At 38.0% G+C, this 14,399-nt stretch overlaps 2 protein-coding genes across 6 annotated transcripts; both read right to left on the bottom strand.

Moving 5' to 3' along the window:
• Window positions 1–212: 212 nt before the first annotated feature.
• Window positions 213–10,272, bottom strand: LOC122408924 (venom acid phosphatase Acph-1-like). Of its 2 annotated transcripts, XM_043416044.1 has the most exons (8): window positions 10,149–10,241; window positions 5,007–5,249; window positions 4,547–4,831; window positions 3,502–3,680; window positions 3,100–3,349; window positions 2,743–2,869; window positions 698–939; window positions 213–618 (listed from the first exon to the last, which is right to left on the bottom strand). In XM_043416044.1, exons 3-8 carry the CDS (start codon window positions 4,757–4,759, stop codon window positions 448–450), a joined length of 1,182 nt encoding a protein of 393 aa, XP_043271979.1. In that variant the 5' UTR covers window positions 4,760–4,831; window positions 5,007–5,249; window positions 10,149–10,241; the 3' UTR covers window positions 213–447. The 2 variants fall into 2 exon arrangements, with proteins under 2 accessions (XP_043271979.1, XP_043271980.1); XM_043416045.1 differs by lacking the exons at window positions 4,547–4,831; window positions 5,007–5,249 and having other exon boundaries at window positions 10,149–10,272.
• Window positions 10,109–14,260, bottom strand: LOC122408925 (venom acid phosphatase Acph-1-like). Of its 4 annotated transcripts, XM_043416047.1 has the most exons (8): window positions 14,106–14,243; window positions 13,809–14,029; window positions 12,584–12,798; window positions 12,332–12,442; window positions 11,936–12,201; window positions 11,451–11,734; window positions 10,812–11,020; window positions 10,109–10,724 (listed from the first exon to the last, which is right to left on the bottom strand). In XM_043416047.1, the coding sequence occupies exons 3-8, from the start codon at window positions 12,680–12,682 to the stop codon at window positions 10,584–10,586; spliced, it is 1,110 nt and encodes a 369-aa protein (XP_043271982.1). In that variant the 5' UTR covers window positions 12,683–12,798; window positions 13,809–14,029; window positions 14,106–14,243; the 3' UTR covers window positions 10,109–10,583. The 4 variants fall into 4 exon arrangements, with proteins under 4 accessions (XP_043271982.1, XP_043271981.1, XP_043271985.1 ...); XM_043416046.1 differs by lacking the exon at window positions 13,809–14,029 and having other exon boundaries at window positions 14,106–14,260; XM_043416050.1 differs by lacking the exon at window positions 13,809–14,029 and having other exon boundaries at window positions 12,584–12,780.
• Window positions 14,261–14,399: the final 139 nt, after the last annotated feature.

Raw genomic sequence — 14,399 nt, 5'->3', positions numbered from 1 at the left:
GATTAAAAAAAGATACATTATTTCGATACAATGCATTTTCTCCTTTAGATTTCCGGTTCAATTTGCTCCAAACCGACTTGATGACTTTCCAAGTTCGAACGATGGATGAAATTCATTTGGAATTTTTTTTCCATAATGATTCGTAACTCACGTTGCGGAGATAAATATAGGAAAAGTTTTCGACGAAAAAAATGAAACTTATTACTAAGAGGTCCAGGCAAAGTCAATTTATTTTCAATAAATTTTAAAAGCTGCTGTTGAAAAAATTGAACTCTCGTCTCGAATCGGCACCTCAGAGCATGAGAAAACTTCCATTGAACTTTTTACGTTTTCGTTTTATTCAAAGTTCTTTCTGAAATCGTTTTTATTAAACTGCTTCGTTAGAGTTCGTTTGTTACACTTTTCCGTAGATTTGTATTTAATATAGGGGAAACGAAAGATGTTTTTTCACATTGATTTCACACCGCCTGGAAGCATGGCGAGGGATCCGCATTCTTCCGTTGCGTTGAAAGCGCGAAATTTGGAGAAGAGATTTTTAAAAGTGTCCAAGGGACAGAGAAGCTCGTCACAGCCAGGAATTATGCGCTCCGAAAAACCTTCCGAATCTCTATGAGCGACCTGCAGAAAAAAAAGAGAAAAAAGTTCTTCTGAAACATTTGTTCTCCTGAAATAAAAACGACAAATTTTTCAGCTGTACTTTAACGTAGAACTGATGCTCCTCATTTTCATGGAGCTCCAGATTAATAGCGCTTGCGTAATTCGGCACGTGCGGATAAAATATGCCGAGAGTGTTCATTATGCCACCGACGTTGATGTCGTGCCCGCTGTAGAAAAAAGCCTGCTTCTTCTCCTCGTTATCCTTCGTTTTCGATGATTCATTTGCCATTTTCGAACTCACGTAATCGTCAACGAGGCTCAGCCAATTTTCCAGCCAAACGCCTTCGAGAATTGAGAGAACAAACCCAAACGTTACTCCCTTGAAATTCTCCATACACGGAGAGACTTTTATAGCAAAAATTACTATGTTTTTATAGTAACGTCGGACCACATCGATATTATAATAATAATAATCGCTACAGAGTGTGTCAAGCAATGCAAAAGTTTGGGGAATCATTACCACAGTTCATAGTAAATAACGCGCTGTACTATATCAAAAATGAACACCGAGCGAATTTTAATCGAAAACATAGTAAATAATGAAATGATTTGATGAAAATTTAGGAAATAACATAGCAGTCGTTTCTCTGTGCTATACGAAAAATGACATAGTTTCGTTTTTACCGCACTGAATTTTGCTCAATAACATAGCAAAATTCATGCGCCCATGAATTCTATGAGGCGTTGCAAGTATAAATATGAAAATTAACCAGTGGCACATTAGTATATTACGACCCTAGGCTCGAAAGTTGGATTTCCTGGCATGTGCTATTCATGTCGCACATGCCAGGGCATCTAACATTTGGGCCGTGGGTTGTATACTATTTTTCTTGATCCCGTAGCCGAAAGTACGTTCAATAATTACTAGCAATCGCGAGAAGGACAGGGGGGGGGGGGCGCCCGCCCGACTTTTGCAGGACCAAGGCGAAGCCGAGGTCTTGCTGGTCGGGGCGGGCATTAAAAACATAAACAAAAAGTAAAAAAACACACACACAAAATATCACACAGTGATACAACAATATTATTAGTACAAATAAATAATTCGTTGATAAATGTCTGATTTAAAGTCCCATGATAGTTAACAATTTCTGTATATGAATATTTCACGCTATACTTGACAATTTATATGAATATGTGCTTTCCTATGAACCTGGAATCTGCAAATACAACATTATTCTGGACGACCATATTCATTTTATTAGTCCGGTTAAATTATTTTCTGTTTTCGCATCTGAACGAACAAATGTATGATGTTATTCGTCCGGGTTCATGGCAGTATAGGGATGGTGCAGATTCGATAGAGGGCAGGTCGAAAGTATACTCGTGGCGCCTCTAATGTCATAAATTATAAGTTTTTGGGGGTAGCACTTTCAATACTTTGATGGAAATATAATCATAATAATGTAATATATATATAATAATACAATAATGATAAAAGACCCCCAAAGGCTTTCACTTTTCACCACTAGTGGCGCGGTAGTCTACTTGCACCATCCCTATAGCAGCGCATAACATGAATGATAAAAGCTACGCTATACGCGCCCGCTTGAAGCAAATAATGATGCTTGGCAACGAATAAACAAAATCATGGCAACGAATACAGGCTTCACATTCATATATCGAAATGTCTTTTTTTAAGAAAGGATCACCGGCCGCAAAAATATCGTCAGAGCGCACTGACGAGTCAGCCGGCCACGAAAAATGCTCTTCCCGGCCTGAAATGCGGCCAGAAAGTGCGTACTTTCGGCTAGGGGAGCAAGAAAGTAAAATTTCAAGCAATTTGTCCAGTCCAATTCACCAATTTTTCACATTTCGCCAAAGACACGAGTGACATTCGGATATCGATACATCGCTCGATGTAAGAATATCGCCGACCTAAATTTTGCCTGTCGTGCATAGTAAAATTTGTTTTAGAATTGCCAGAATTGCTTTCGGCATCAAAATTACTATGCACTTTGGTGAAATGTAATAAAATGACGATATAGAACAGCGCTGTTATAAAACATAGCAAATTTTTCTAGCAAGCTCATCCGAAATATTCGTATAAAAGTCTCTCCGTATATGAACGAGACTTTTCGTACGAACCTCCCGTCAATCGTTTCAATTCGTCAGTCCATGAAGAAAATTCGTATTCCTTGATTGTCGCCTCCTTGAGACTTCCATTCAGATATATTTCTTCGGCCCATTGTGGAGCGGGGAGCCCCGCACTCATCTGCAACATTGAATCTTATAAGGAGAATCGAAATAAAAGGTCAAATGCGTGCAGGACGATACCGGAGCAATCACGCGCAGAGGAGAGCCCGATTTCAGTTGACGCTTCAAAATTTCCATTGGCTTTATTGAGATTTTACTGACTATGATTTTCCATGAGAAAGGAGGACTTTATTAATGATTAATGTGAAACGATATGTCAAAAACTTGGGCGGTAAGTTTCGAACTGACCGTTGCAAGGAGCTCCATGTAATAATAGTACAAAATCCGGTTGTTCACCGGTTTCCCAATGTGTCGAGAAACGTAGTTATAAAGCGTTTTCATTCTCGCGTCGTACATGACAATTTCCGGATCATTCAGTTTCGTTTTTTCCAGAAGAAGGGCGTATTTCGAGCAGAGAAAACAGCCGAAGAAGAGAATATTATGAGGATACCAAGTCGACGATATCGCCACAGGTTGCCAGTTCAACGTCGGATTCCATCTATATATACATACAAAAACATCATTTTTCAAGTTTTCCATAGTGCAATTAATCATTATTATGACTTACGTGCACCGCGAATTTTCTCCGGCTACTTTATTGCAATATTCGCGGAGAGATCAAATCTTTTTTATTCTCGATCCATAACGTACTTCTGGCTGCTGTTGTCGGGTGCGAAGAGTCCTGCGGCAACGAGCAAAGCAGTCATCGCCGCTCTTTCGCTGGTCGCGCTTATGAATTCGACTTTGTTCTTCGAGTATCGATTCTCAAACCAATCGCCGTATCTCTCGCGCAAAAGGACGCCCAGTTCGTACGACCTCGTCTTCCCCTCCTGGAACGAAAAACTTTAATTTATCTCTTTGTTTAAATTCATAAAAAAAAAAACTAAATGACGAGCCGTCAGAAAAAACAGTTTGCAACTTTCAATTTTCATCGTTTTTCTATTTACATTGAAATTAAATAATTCAGACAACTTTGCTGAAAAGTATAGAGGAAGTATAGACTTATACACAATATCTTACAAAATTTCCAAAAATTGAAGCGGTTAGACGATTTTTTGAAAAACGATTTTCGTAAAATTCAAAATGTCATTAAATTTTAACAGCTCAACCGATATTCCCCAAATTCAATACCAACCTTCCTTTTATGATAGTCTATTTATATAAAAAAAAAAATTATTAATAAATCTTAAAATTTTCGAAAGTTAGAGCGTCGACACCCTTTTTATGAAAATTTCAAAACGTCGTCAGGTTCGTAATTTTTTACAAATTCTGACAAAATTATCAGAGAACGAAGAGCTTTTATGGATTAACATCTGTGCAAAACGGTAGCCCTGTATCTCAAACCGTTTTCGAGTTATAAGCGTTTTAATTTTGCAGTGCCATAACATAGACACACATACACACACACACATCCGGACATTTTTTCTAGATATGATTTTTCGATGTTTTGGAACATTTTGAGCACATTGACATTGAAAACTGAAAAACAAAAATTTTCATCGTCACAAAGCTTCCTCGATGAGGAAGCAAAAGATGAAAAAAAAGAATAGAATTTGAACAGAAGCTGTACGTGTCGCAATCGTGACAGCATTGTCGCAAAAGCACCGATTTCGATCGGTCAAAATAGCGGGGTGAGGCCCGCGAACGAATGATTTAAGTCACTTATCTTCCAGATTTCTATACTTAATTGAATCACCATTGTGAGTCCTCCATCGGAGTCGGGGTACCAGCTGGAATTGGCGTATGGATTGAGCGGATAGAATACTTGAGTTGCTTCAAACGGGAGTGGATACCGATCGCCGTGGCGAAACACCGATTGAATCAGTTTCAGTTCACTGGAGCATAAACCGACAGTGGAGAGGAGATAAAATACGAGGATCTCAATGCAGTTGGAACCGAACCAAGTCATTTTGAATCGGTGGAAAATTCACGAAGCACGGATGTCGCCACTCGTATAGCTCTTCAGAAATCACAGCTTATTCTAAACATGAAAAATACTGAGTTCTGTGCCGTTACGCTACTGCAATCTAATGACTTATCAGCAGTAACAGCCTCAAAGTTGACAATGCTTCTCCGGGAGAAATCACATATCTTGCAATAATTTTATCAATTGTCATGCTTTCTTATCTGTTGACACTTTCGATAATGCTTCAGACCTTCCTCGTTGTTCCTTTAAGAGCTCGTGCCTCAATACGATCTCCTATCTTTTGCATCTCATTCGTCGCTCTCATCTTTGAACCGTTGTATCCTATCGGTGCGACCTCGAGAATTTTCCTCAGGTCTCTCATCAGATCTCGCAAGTGTGCGCAATACTAATTGGGATGCCATTTTTTCTCGTTTTTATCGGCATTCGATCAATCCCGTTGAAACGGAATTGCAGTCTGTTGTTTTTCTATTCGCTAACAATCAAAAGTTTTGACGTGCCTAAGTTTCGGGACTCACGTCGCGGTTTGGGGCGAATTTAACTTGCTTCGATGACAAACCCTTATCATACCGCAAGTTATTACCGCTTATATCTTCGATTCGCCAAAGAATTTTATAGAAAATAATCGTATTTTAAGGAAGTTCAAGCGATACGTGTATTAGGGTGTACCGTTTAAGGGCAACATTTTTTTTTCAATTGTTAATTCAAAAATCTTTAGTTTATACTCAAAAATAAAGCCTCGCGCAAGGAGACTGTTGTTGAACAATATTTAGAGGTCCCTCGTCGACTTTGAAATTTTTCCATTTGATTAACATTGAAAATTCGTTAATTTTCATTGTTTTAGATCCTCTTCCGCCTGATTCGATCGCACGGCTTTTCCCCCATAAGATTTTGAAAAGGATTGATTTCTCTACAAAAAAAGTCTTTTGATCGAATAACTATTGTGGAAGAAATTCTGTTCAGGGCGATTTTTTTTTGTGATAAATTCGGTTGGCTCGCAAATTATTTGTCAAGATTTGATGATACATCTCGTAGCCTAGTTTTCCGCTCAGAAAACTAATTGAAATGAATTATACACCGTCAAAAGTATCAACGCACAAAAGAGAAAAAACGACAAGTATGTAAAAATTATGTGTTTTGGTGTACCTGTTTTCACCCGTTGCACCCTCACAGCATGACTCGCCATACGAAGGCGCAACAACGAAAACTGGTGTACCAAAACATGTAACTTTTACATATAATACTTGTCGTTTTTTCTTCTTTGTGCGTTGGTTCCTTAGGCTATATATATGATTCGTTTCAATTCATTTTCTGAGCGGAAAGTTAAGTTACGAGATAGGGCAAACTATGAGGCAAACGGACACAGTCTCTCAGAGCCATCAAAACTTGAAAAATCGACTTTTTTCGAAATACAGAAATTCGAAGCGATTGTTTTCAAATATAATGCCAACTTGTTAATATAAAAAAAAAATGGAACCATTTAGGCTCCATTCCTTGGATGTAAGAAAGAAAAGTGAGCCAAATTCTGAGATCGCATTTGGTTCATGCAAAAATGAATTTTAGGTCCACCGTGCTGAGGTATAACTGGTGTTTGAACTGTATTGGAGTCTCACAATTGATTTCCGGTCCTAGTTTTCCGAATTTCGTAAAAAATTATTTTTGGGAAAATGAACATAACTTTTCTAAGGCATTGATACTTGAAAAATGTCATTTTTCGCAGTTCGTGAGAACTGTTTTTCGGATAAATTGTGCTTCTTCTGATGTATGGAAAGCAATCGATAGTTTAGGATCGAAGTAAGAATTTTATTAAATCTCAGATTCGACACTTGCGCCTTTTTGCTCTAAAATTTTAATTTTTTGTGAATTCCACTCTAGAATTCAACAATTGCGAGTAATTTAGGGTCAGAATATAGATTGAATCCGAACGGAAAATTTTATGAATTTGATAAAATTTCACATTTTACGTGTATATCCATTTTTTGAACAGAATTTCTTCCATAATCGTTGTATGAGATTTTTTCATAAAAAATTGGGTTTGATTATTAATTACTCGAAAATACACTACTGGAAACAATTAAAGGAACAAGAAATTTCCGTCGATTTTTTCCCAATTTTTGAAAAGCTGTATCTCAGTCAAAAATAGTCATATGACGATAAATAAAAAAGCATTTTGAAGCTTTGTTCTTTGACTTTGAAGATATCCAGTCATTTTTTACTCTGAAATTAGGGATACTGAGAAATTTTATGAAATACCTCGAGAGGAAAAATTTGCAAGTTTTTTATTTTTTTCACGAGTGTGCAGTCTTGAAAAAATGTTTGCAACCCGAATCAATACAAGCATCGGGTAGCTTGTTCATTTATCTTCAATTTCGTTTTTTAGAATTCTCCGTACGATTTTTTTTCCTCGAGATATTGATGGTTGAATAAAAAAAGACATTTTCGTATTGAATCATCAATATCTCAGCGAAAATCCCTCGCACAGGAATTCCAAGGATGGTTTAGGAAACTTGAATGAACGCACTATAAAATGCTTACCCTATTGACGAGGAAACTTCTATGGTTCCATTCTCAATATTCGTTTGAAAAAAGAGTGAAAAAATGTCTTTTTACAGTTGTTCAGAAAATCGACTGCAAATTTATGAATATCAATGAAATCACTCATGTGAAGCATAACTTTTAGAGCTCGATGTATCCACAATAACTCTACCAATTTGTAAGTTGATTGGGTGAACCGTTTTTCTGTCCCGAGAGATCAAAGTTTTGTAAAAAATTAAAGGAACACGATTACTGGACCTAAAAATGACACAAGCATTATTAAAATGAAAAAGACGACTTTTCGTTAACTTTTTTAACAACTTCATCAAATATCGCCCAAATTTAAAATACGAAGAAAGGAAAAAAACCAAAATTTCCAAAAAATTTCGATTTTTTTTCAAGTTTCCGTACAATTGAAAATGCACGTTTGGCCCAATTTTCATACAATATTAGGTCTTGTTGTCCCTACCGCCGGCATTTGCGTTACCCAAAGCGTACCGTGGGAGAACGTGTCAAACCCTGACGAGATAACCCTTACGAGATTTTTAAGAATGTTTATTTTTTTCTGGTTGTCGATAGCATATGTTTTGGTTTCCCAGTGCTGAACATAAGCAAAAGATACGACCGATACACCAACGCCCAACCTACCAAATTTACGTAAAAATCATGTACTGATTGCGTCCAATTGTTTTTTACGAGTGAAATTTGAAAAAAAATATCTAAATTTTTTTGGAAATTTTGGTTTTTTTCCCTTTCTTCGTATTTTAAATTTGGGCGATATTTGATGAAGTTGTTGAAAGTCAATGAAAAGTCGTCTTTTTCATTTTAATAATGCTTGTGTCATTTTTAGGCCCAGTAATCGTGTTCCTTTAATTTTTTACAAAACTTTGATCTCTCGGGACAGAAAAACGGTTCACCCAATCAACTTACAAATTGGTAGAGTTATTATGGATACGTCGAGCTCTAAAAGTTATGCTTCACATGAGTGATTTCATTGATATTCATAAATTTGCAGTCGATTTTATGAACAGCTGTAAAAAGACATTATTTCACTCTATTTTCAAACGAATATTGAGAATGGAACAATGAAAATTTCCTCATAAATGGGGTAAGTATTTTATAGTGCGTTCATTCAAGTTTTCTAAACCATCCTTGGAATTCCTGTGCGAGGGTTTTTCGCTGAGATATCAATGATTCAATACGAAAATGTCTTTTTTTATCCAACCATCAATATCTCGAGGAAAAAAATCGTACGGAGAATTCTAAAAAACGAAATTGAAGATAAATGAACAAGCTACCTGATGCTTATATTGATTCGGGTTGCAAAATTTTTTTCAAGACTGTGCACACTCGTGAAAAAAATAAAAAACTTGCAAATTTCTTCCTCTCGAGATATTTCATGAAATTTCTCAGTATCCGTAATTTAAGAGTAAAAAATGACTGGATAAATTAGATTTTATTATTCCAAGTTAACCGGTTGACTGGTGAGGTTTTTTCCAGTTTTTGTGCCAAAACTGGTACAAGCCAATATGTTACCGAAAATCACGATAATTTATTTCTGAGGGTTTTCGAGGTTGCTGATTCCATTTTCATGTGATAAAGCATGAAATTTTCGCAGTGAAAAATTAACAAATCTCACTCTGAATCCTTATTTTTCACATTTTTGGGGGTAGCGAATTTTGTTTGATTTCGATGAAAGAGTCCATTGCGCTGAAAAACTAAAAATTTTCATGTCATATAGCATGAAAATCCATTGAAAAAAAGAAAAATCTCACCCTCAACCTTCGATTTTCTCCATTTCCAAGGGTAGTGAGGTGAAAATTAAGTTCAAAAATCGACTCAGCGATCCAAAAAACCATTATATACCAATTTTTGTCCAAGTCAGTTGAAAATTGAAAAAGTTATTTCAATATGTACACATATGATGCAAAACCAGAATGGGCCCGACTTTTTTTTGTACACATATGATCCAATACCAGTCAACCGGTTAACCCTCTCAGACCGAGATCTATTTCGCGTTGACGGAAAGTGATTCCCTTCATAATTTTATCCCAAAATACTTTCTAGTTTCCGAATCCATTGTGACATTTCAGTTTTTTTGTTAGGAAATATGAATTTTTGAATGTTCGCTGCGCGCAGCACCAGGTCCTTGGGGAGCAATATCAGGAAAATTTACGAATCGAATCTAGCACGTAATTTGAAAGAAAATAACATTTGGAGTACGAAAAAAAATGTGTACTCACTTTTCTTTTGCGATAGCTAAAGCACGTTTTCACACAACGCCAACTCAACATGAAACGCCAGCTTTATATTGATATTTCGATGGGTTAAAAAGCAGTTTATCCCTTGGTTTAGGAGTATCTATGGTGCAATCTAACCTTGCTTGATGGAAATGGGCAGTTAGAACCCCGACCTTACTGACCGATGCAGTTTTATTGGGCCTGGAAGTGCGTGTTGCATACGATCCGAGAGGGTTAATGGATTTAAAATTTGCGTGAATCTTGTTGAACGGTGCTTAATTATGTGTGAAAAATTTGGAGACGTTTCACCGTCTGATAACCAAAATATTCATTATTGAAAATGACAGGTTATTGGACATGTATGGGCTCTTTGAAAGCTTTCCAAAAATTGCGATCTTCAGCAATAAATCTCTCAATTTCGAGATGGTGAATCATCGGCATATTCGGCCAGAAGTTTAATACTGTCTTAAGCTTTCTGTTTAAAAATTTGTATAGTGTAAAGTTGAAAAATAATTTTTCTTCAACATACGCTTCAACCTCCTTAAAGGAAGCTACTCTATAGTTTCAAAAAGTAGTTTAATTTTTTGAGAATCCCTTACTATAGATCGACGTTTTCAATACATTTTTCGATTTACTCTCGCAGGACCGAATTACTGAAGATGAAGCGGCGGCAGCGTAGTCAGGAATTTTTATCGGTATGGCGATGATGAAACAGAATGAGACGTTTCGTCTCGAGAGACTCGGCTCACACAAACTGTTCAATGTCGTTCAAAATGTTCAGAAGAAACCGTTCAAAACATCGGAAATCATACTGGATTACGACGCGTCAACGTGAAAAAATGGAAAAACCAGAGATGATTGAGCGGCGATTACGATAACGAAATAAGAGAGACCGTCGTAAAAATAATACTTTCTTGGTGGCCAATGTTATTCAATGAGGTAGAACGCGTTCAGTGATTGTATAAAAAATGTTGTTGTCCCCCTCTCTCGGTCTCTGACTTGGAAAAAGCAGAAGAAGCAGAGAGCGCATGAATTCACTTTGGACAGTAGAGCTCATCGTCCGTCGGTATAACTTTGTCCAATAATTCGAAGAAATCGTCAATCGGGCAGAGCTGTTGGCAGCCCGGAACAGTCATGATTTTTATAGTCGCAGGAATTCCGAGGTAGTACAGTACCTGTTTGAAAAAATGAAGAAAAATGTATAAAGATCGATGAATTTTTTCAAATACTTTTTTCTCGCACTTGTTTTTCTTATCACGAACCTGGACGTAATATTGATCGCCTCGTTGAAAAAGTTCGACGATGACGGCGCTCGAGTATTCAGGAACATGGGGCTCGTACACACCAAGAGTTTTCAGGAGTGCAGCGATGTTGGTCTCGTGTCCGCTGAAAATATTCATTTTTCGGGCTGGTTTCGTCTCGTTTTTTATCGCTGCGACAATATCGTCCGAGATTCTCCTCAGCAACATTCCTGAAACATTTCACAACGAGTTTTATATATAGTAAGGAGCGAGAAGAAAAAATGCTTCGCCGGAAGACCCCGGGCCTCCGATTCTTAAGGAGGGTGGTTAGCGACGATACAATGTTGCCATACTAAACCATGTTAAATACATTAAAAATTTCAAAATTATAAGAATTTAATAAAATTTGGTCAACGTATTCTTTAGTGCCATATTTGACAATACAAATTTTTAAAGATTTTTCTTCTGTATATAGGCATACATTCCGGGCATAAGAAATCTGCTTTAACGCGTAATTACTCGATAACTAAGCAGAAGAAAATTTTGAAAAAAATTGTGTCTTTGCACTTGATGTTGAAGAACATTATCACCAAATTTGATAAATTTCTTATCATTTTGACGAATGTAGCCATCCTCCTTAATTACTTTTCATGCGCTCACCTCCGTTCAGCCTTTTGAGCAAATCGTTGTAATTGGTGATATCGTACTCGAGAATAGTAGCGTTCCACAGAGGGCCGAAAGGGAACAAAGGCTCGGTCCATTTCGGCAATTTTAGACCCATCGACTTCTCCGCCATCAAATCGTGGTACAGATAATACATTTGATTCGTATTTTCTATTTTCTTGCCGGTTAAAATCGTCAGATTTTTCATGAGCGGACGGAACTTTTTGACTCGTTCCATCACCTCCGGCAGTTTTACAACACGATTCAGCTCCTCGAGGTATCTAAAATTAATTATGACGAAGTTGCAGCGAATGCACCGGTATGCAAAGTTTCAAAGAAATCCGTGGTCGAAAAAATTCCTAAAATTTTTTAATCACGATAGAACGTACGTGACTGCAACATTAATTTCTCTTCCGAATCAATAGAGGAGAATGCCTGCAAAGAGAAACTCTGAACGCGTTTGATAAAAAATGTAAACTAACTGCGGACACTCTTCCGGTATGAGCAGAACGTCGAGTGCATCCGGTACATAAGTGATCGGAATCGGTTGCCATCTCAGCCAGAAATTCCATCGCTGTAATCCGTCCGGTGGATAGAGTGAAGCGAGTACGAGAGATAACGACATCTTGGTCCTCGCGTAATCGGTGCTTCTAGCAACGATATCTTTGGGTAGGTAAACCGAACCGAGGAAATTGTTGTATCTATGGCGAAGCTGTTCCCCGAGAACGTACTCTCGCATTTTACCATTCTGCAAAATAAGTTGACAGAGTCGATAAACTTTGGGCTTCGGTCGCCGCGAACCGGGGTTTCGTCGGTTCGCATGCATTTTCAAACGAAAAGAAGCGTCAGCGAAAAAAGAAGAAAAAGCATATACTCACGTTGGTCAGTCCACCGAGGCCCATTGGATAGAAATTATAGTTCAAGTATGGATCGTTCGGATACAATTCCTTGCCGTTGTTATCCGGAGCCCTGTCACCGTGACGAAACACCTTGAAACACACACATTTTTTTCAGATATCTTTCTGACCGTTCGTCGCGGTATCATAAACAATTGAATTTTAATTTTTTTTTATTTTTTTATCGCCCAAAGACGGCGCGGATGATGAATCGGCGGCAATATTTCAACTCACGACAGTGACGAATCGCAGCTCTTCTTGCCTCCACGAATCTGCTTTGGCAGAGCTGAAAATGACTAGAACGGCGAAGGCTCTGTAGAGAATCGTCGACATCGTGATGAATCAACCGGGTAATCGCGAGTCTTCCTTATTGTTTGCGTACTTCGAGGGAGTCCAAGCTCGTCGTCTATCAGCAAATATTTTTATTTGGCCTTTGAGGGGAGAAATTCCTGAAAGATCATTCGGCACGTTGCGAGCGAACGAAGAGATGAAATTTTTGTCATTTGACATTCGTGTTAAAGCGTGAGTTTTTTCACAAATAGTAACCGCGTGTAAAAGAAGAAAATGTAATTTTTGAGAAATATTGAAAATATGGAGAACGATCGAGAGTTCTGTCGTTAACGCGACCCCGAAAAACTGACGATCCGATAATCCGGAAGGAAGAAACGATTTGGACCGAAATGATTGGGAACCTTCGTACATATACAGAGCCCGGCTCTGGCAATGTTTGCAATTGACATTCGGAGTCAATGTGTCTGTGTACTCCAAAAACACGGAACCGGAGAAGCGTCAATAAACGATATGCAGCTGCTGTCAAAGGCTTAAAACATTATTTTCCCGCAGATAAAGAAATTCGTAACAAGAAGAACACTCGCCCGCGTGTGCTCGAAGTTACCGGAAAAAAAAAGAACATTTCCTTATCTCACCTTGAGAATAACGTGTCCAAAGAAGAATTATTATTTTGGAACGAGGATGAATTCGAATAAACTTCCTTTTCCAATTAATATAAATCTTAATCGTTGCGTTTTGAATTCTCGTAAACGTTCCGGTTCGAGTAATCGAGATCTCGAGTCTAACCATCGATCTTACCACTCGAAAATCTTGGCTTCGCGCACATGAATGTTGATAGCGTTGGAAAAGAATTGACTATACGGTAGGTGATAAGTAAATCGGACGCAGCTTTTATCGTCGTTGTTTCGAGCAAAAGCATATGCACCAACTTTACATTCGACAGAGAAAAATATAATAAAACAAGTTTCGCATTCGAAGTAGCACCCGAAAGCATTTTCGAGCAGAATTTACAGTGCGAATCGCTATATCGAAAATCTCGCCAACGAGCTTGAGAAAAAAAACTCGAAATGCTATGGTTGCTATGGTACTTTGAAGTGCAACTTGGAAAATTCTTTCATTGTCGGATTTTATATTATTATACGGGATGAAGACGCGAGTAACGAGTTACCTGGCGTGAATCGTGAGAGTAGCACTGAAATACTTTAGTCTCATGTTATTCATTTGACGTGTTTCGAAGGATTATTATTTATGATAAACCCGCATGAGAAGGAAGACACGAGAATTATGCAGGATCTTGTTGAGTAATTGATATAAGCGACGAGTGGGCTTGAGGCGAGCGTCGTGCTCCGTCGTCGCAATCGAGCGCTCGTAATTCCACTGTTATTTGTTCTGTTTATATTGGAATAATTGTAACGATGAGTTTAAACGTCACAACGTCGATTCCGTCCGACAAATTGATACTAACCGAAGCTCGTTCGTTTCAGTGAATCCCCGCATACAGAGCATCGAACCGATTACATTGAGAGAAAAATGTAAAAGGCGCGCTTCGCCAGCTGACTCCTCGCACTCGGATTACACTCAAAGTGACTATTTTGTTCATTGAAGATAGCTCGTATTTAAAACCACCGGTCGGGCAGGGTTTCAGCTCGTCACCCGCCACCCGCTCATTTAGTTGCTCTCGTACTCGATACTTTCTGTATCTCAATTATGATACGTGTATATACCCATTGATGTAGTTGTTGACACTCACGTGAATCGT

This window comes from Venturia canescens, chromosome 4, assembly GCF_019457755.1.
Source record: "Venturia canescens isolate UGA chromosome 4, ASM1945775v1, whole genome shotgun sequence".
NCBI classification, from domain to species: Eukaryota; Metazoa; Arthropoda; class Insecta; order Hymenoptera; family Ichneumonidae; genus Venturia; species Venturia canescens.
This window is presented reverse-complemented; position numbering and strand designations above follow the sequence as displayed.

Coding starts and splice junctions, on each gene's coding strand:
- LOC122408924 (XM_043416044.1), bottom strand. CDS start 4,759: ATGACTTGGTTCGGTTCCAACTGCATTGAGATCCTCGTATTTTATCTC. Junction 3,681..4,546: donor CCGATGGAGGACTCACAATG/GTGATTCAATTA, acceptor TTTTCGTTCCAG/GAGGGGAAGACGAGGTCGTA. Junction 2,870..3,099: donor ACATGGAGCTCCTTGCAACG/GTCAGTTCGAAA, acceptor TCAATGTTGCAG/ATGAGTGCGGGGCTCCCCGC.
- LOC122408925 (XM_043416046.1), bottom strand. CDS start 12,682: ATGTCGACGATTCTCTACAGAGCCTTCGCCGTTCTAGTCATTTTCAGC. Junction 12,443..12,583: donor AGCTGCGATTCGTCACTGTC/GTGAGTTGAAAT, acceptor GTGTGTTTCAAG/GTGTTTCGTCACGGTGACAG. Junction 10,725..10,811: donor GCGATCAATATTACGTCCAG/GTTCGTGATAAG, acceptor TTTTTCAAACAG/GTACTGTACTACCTCGGAAT.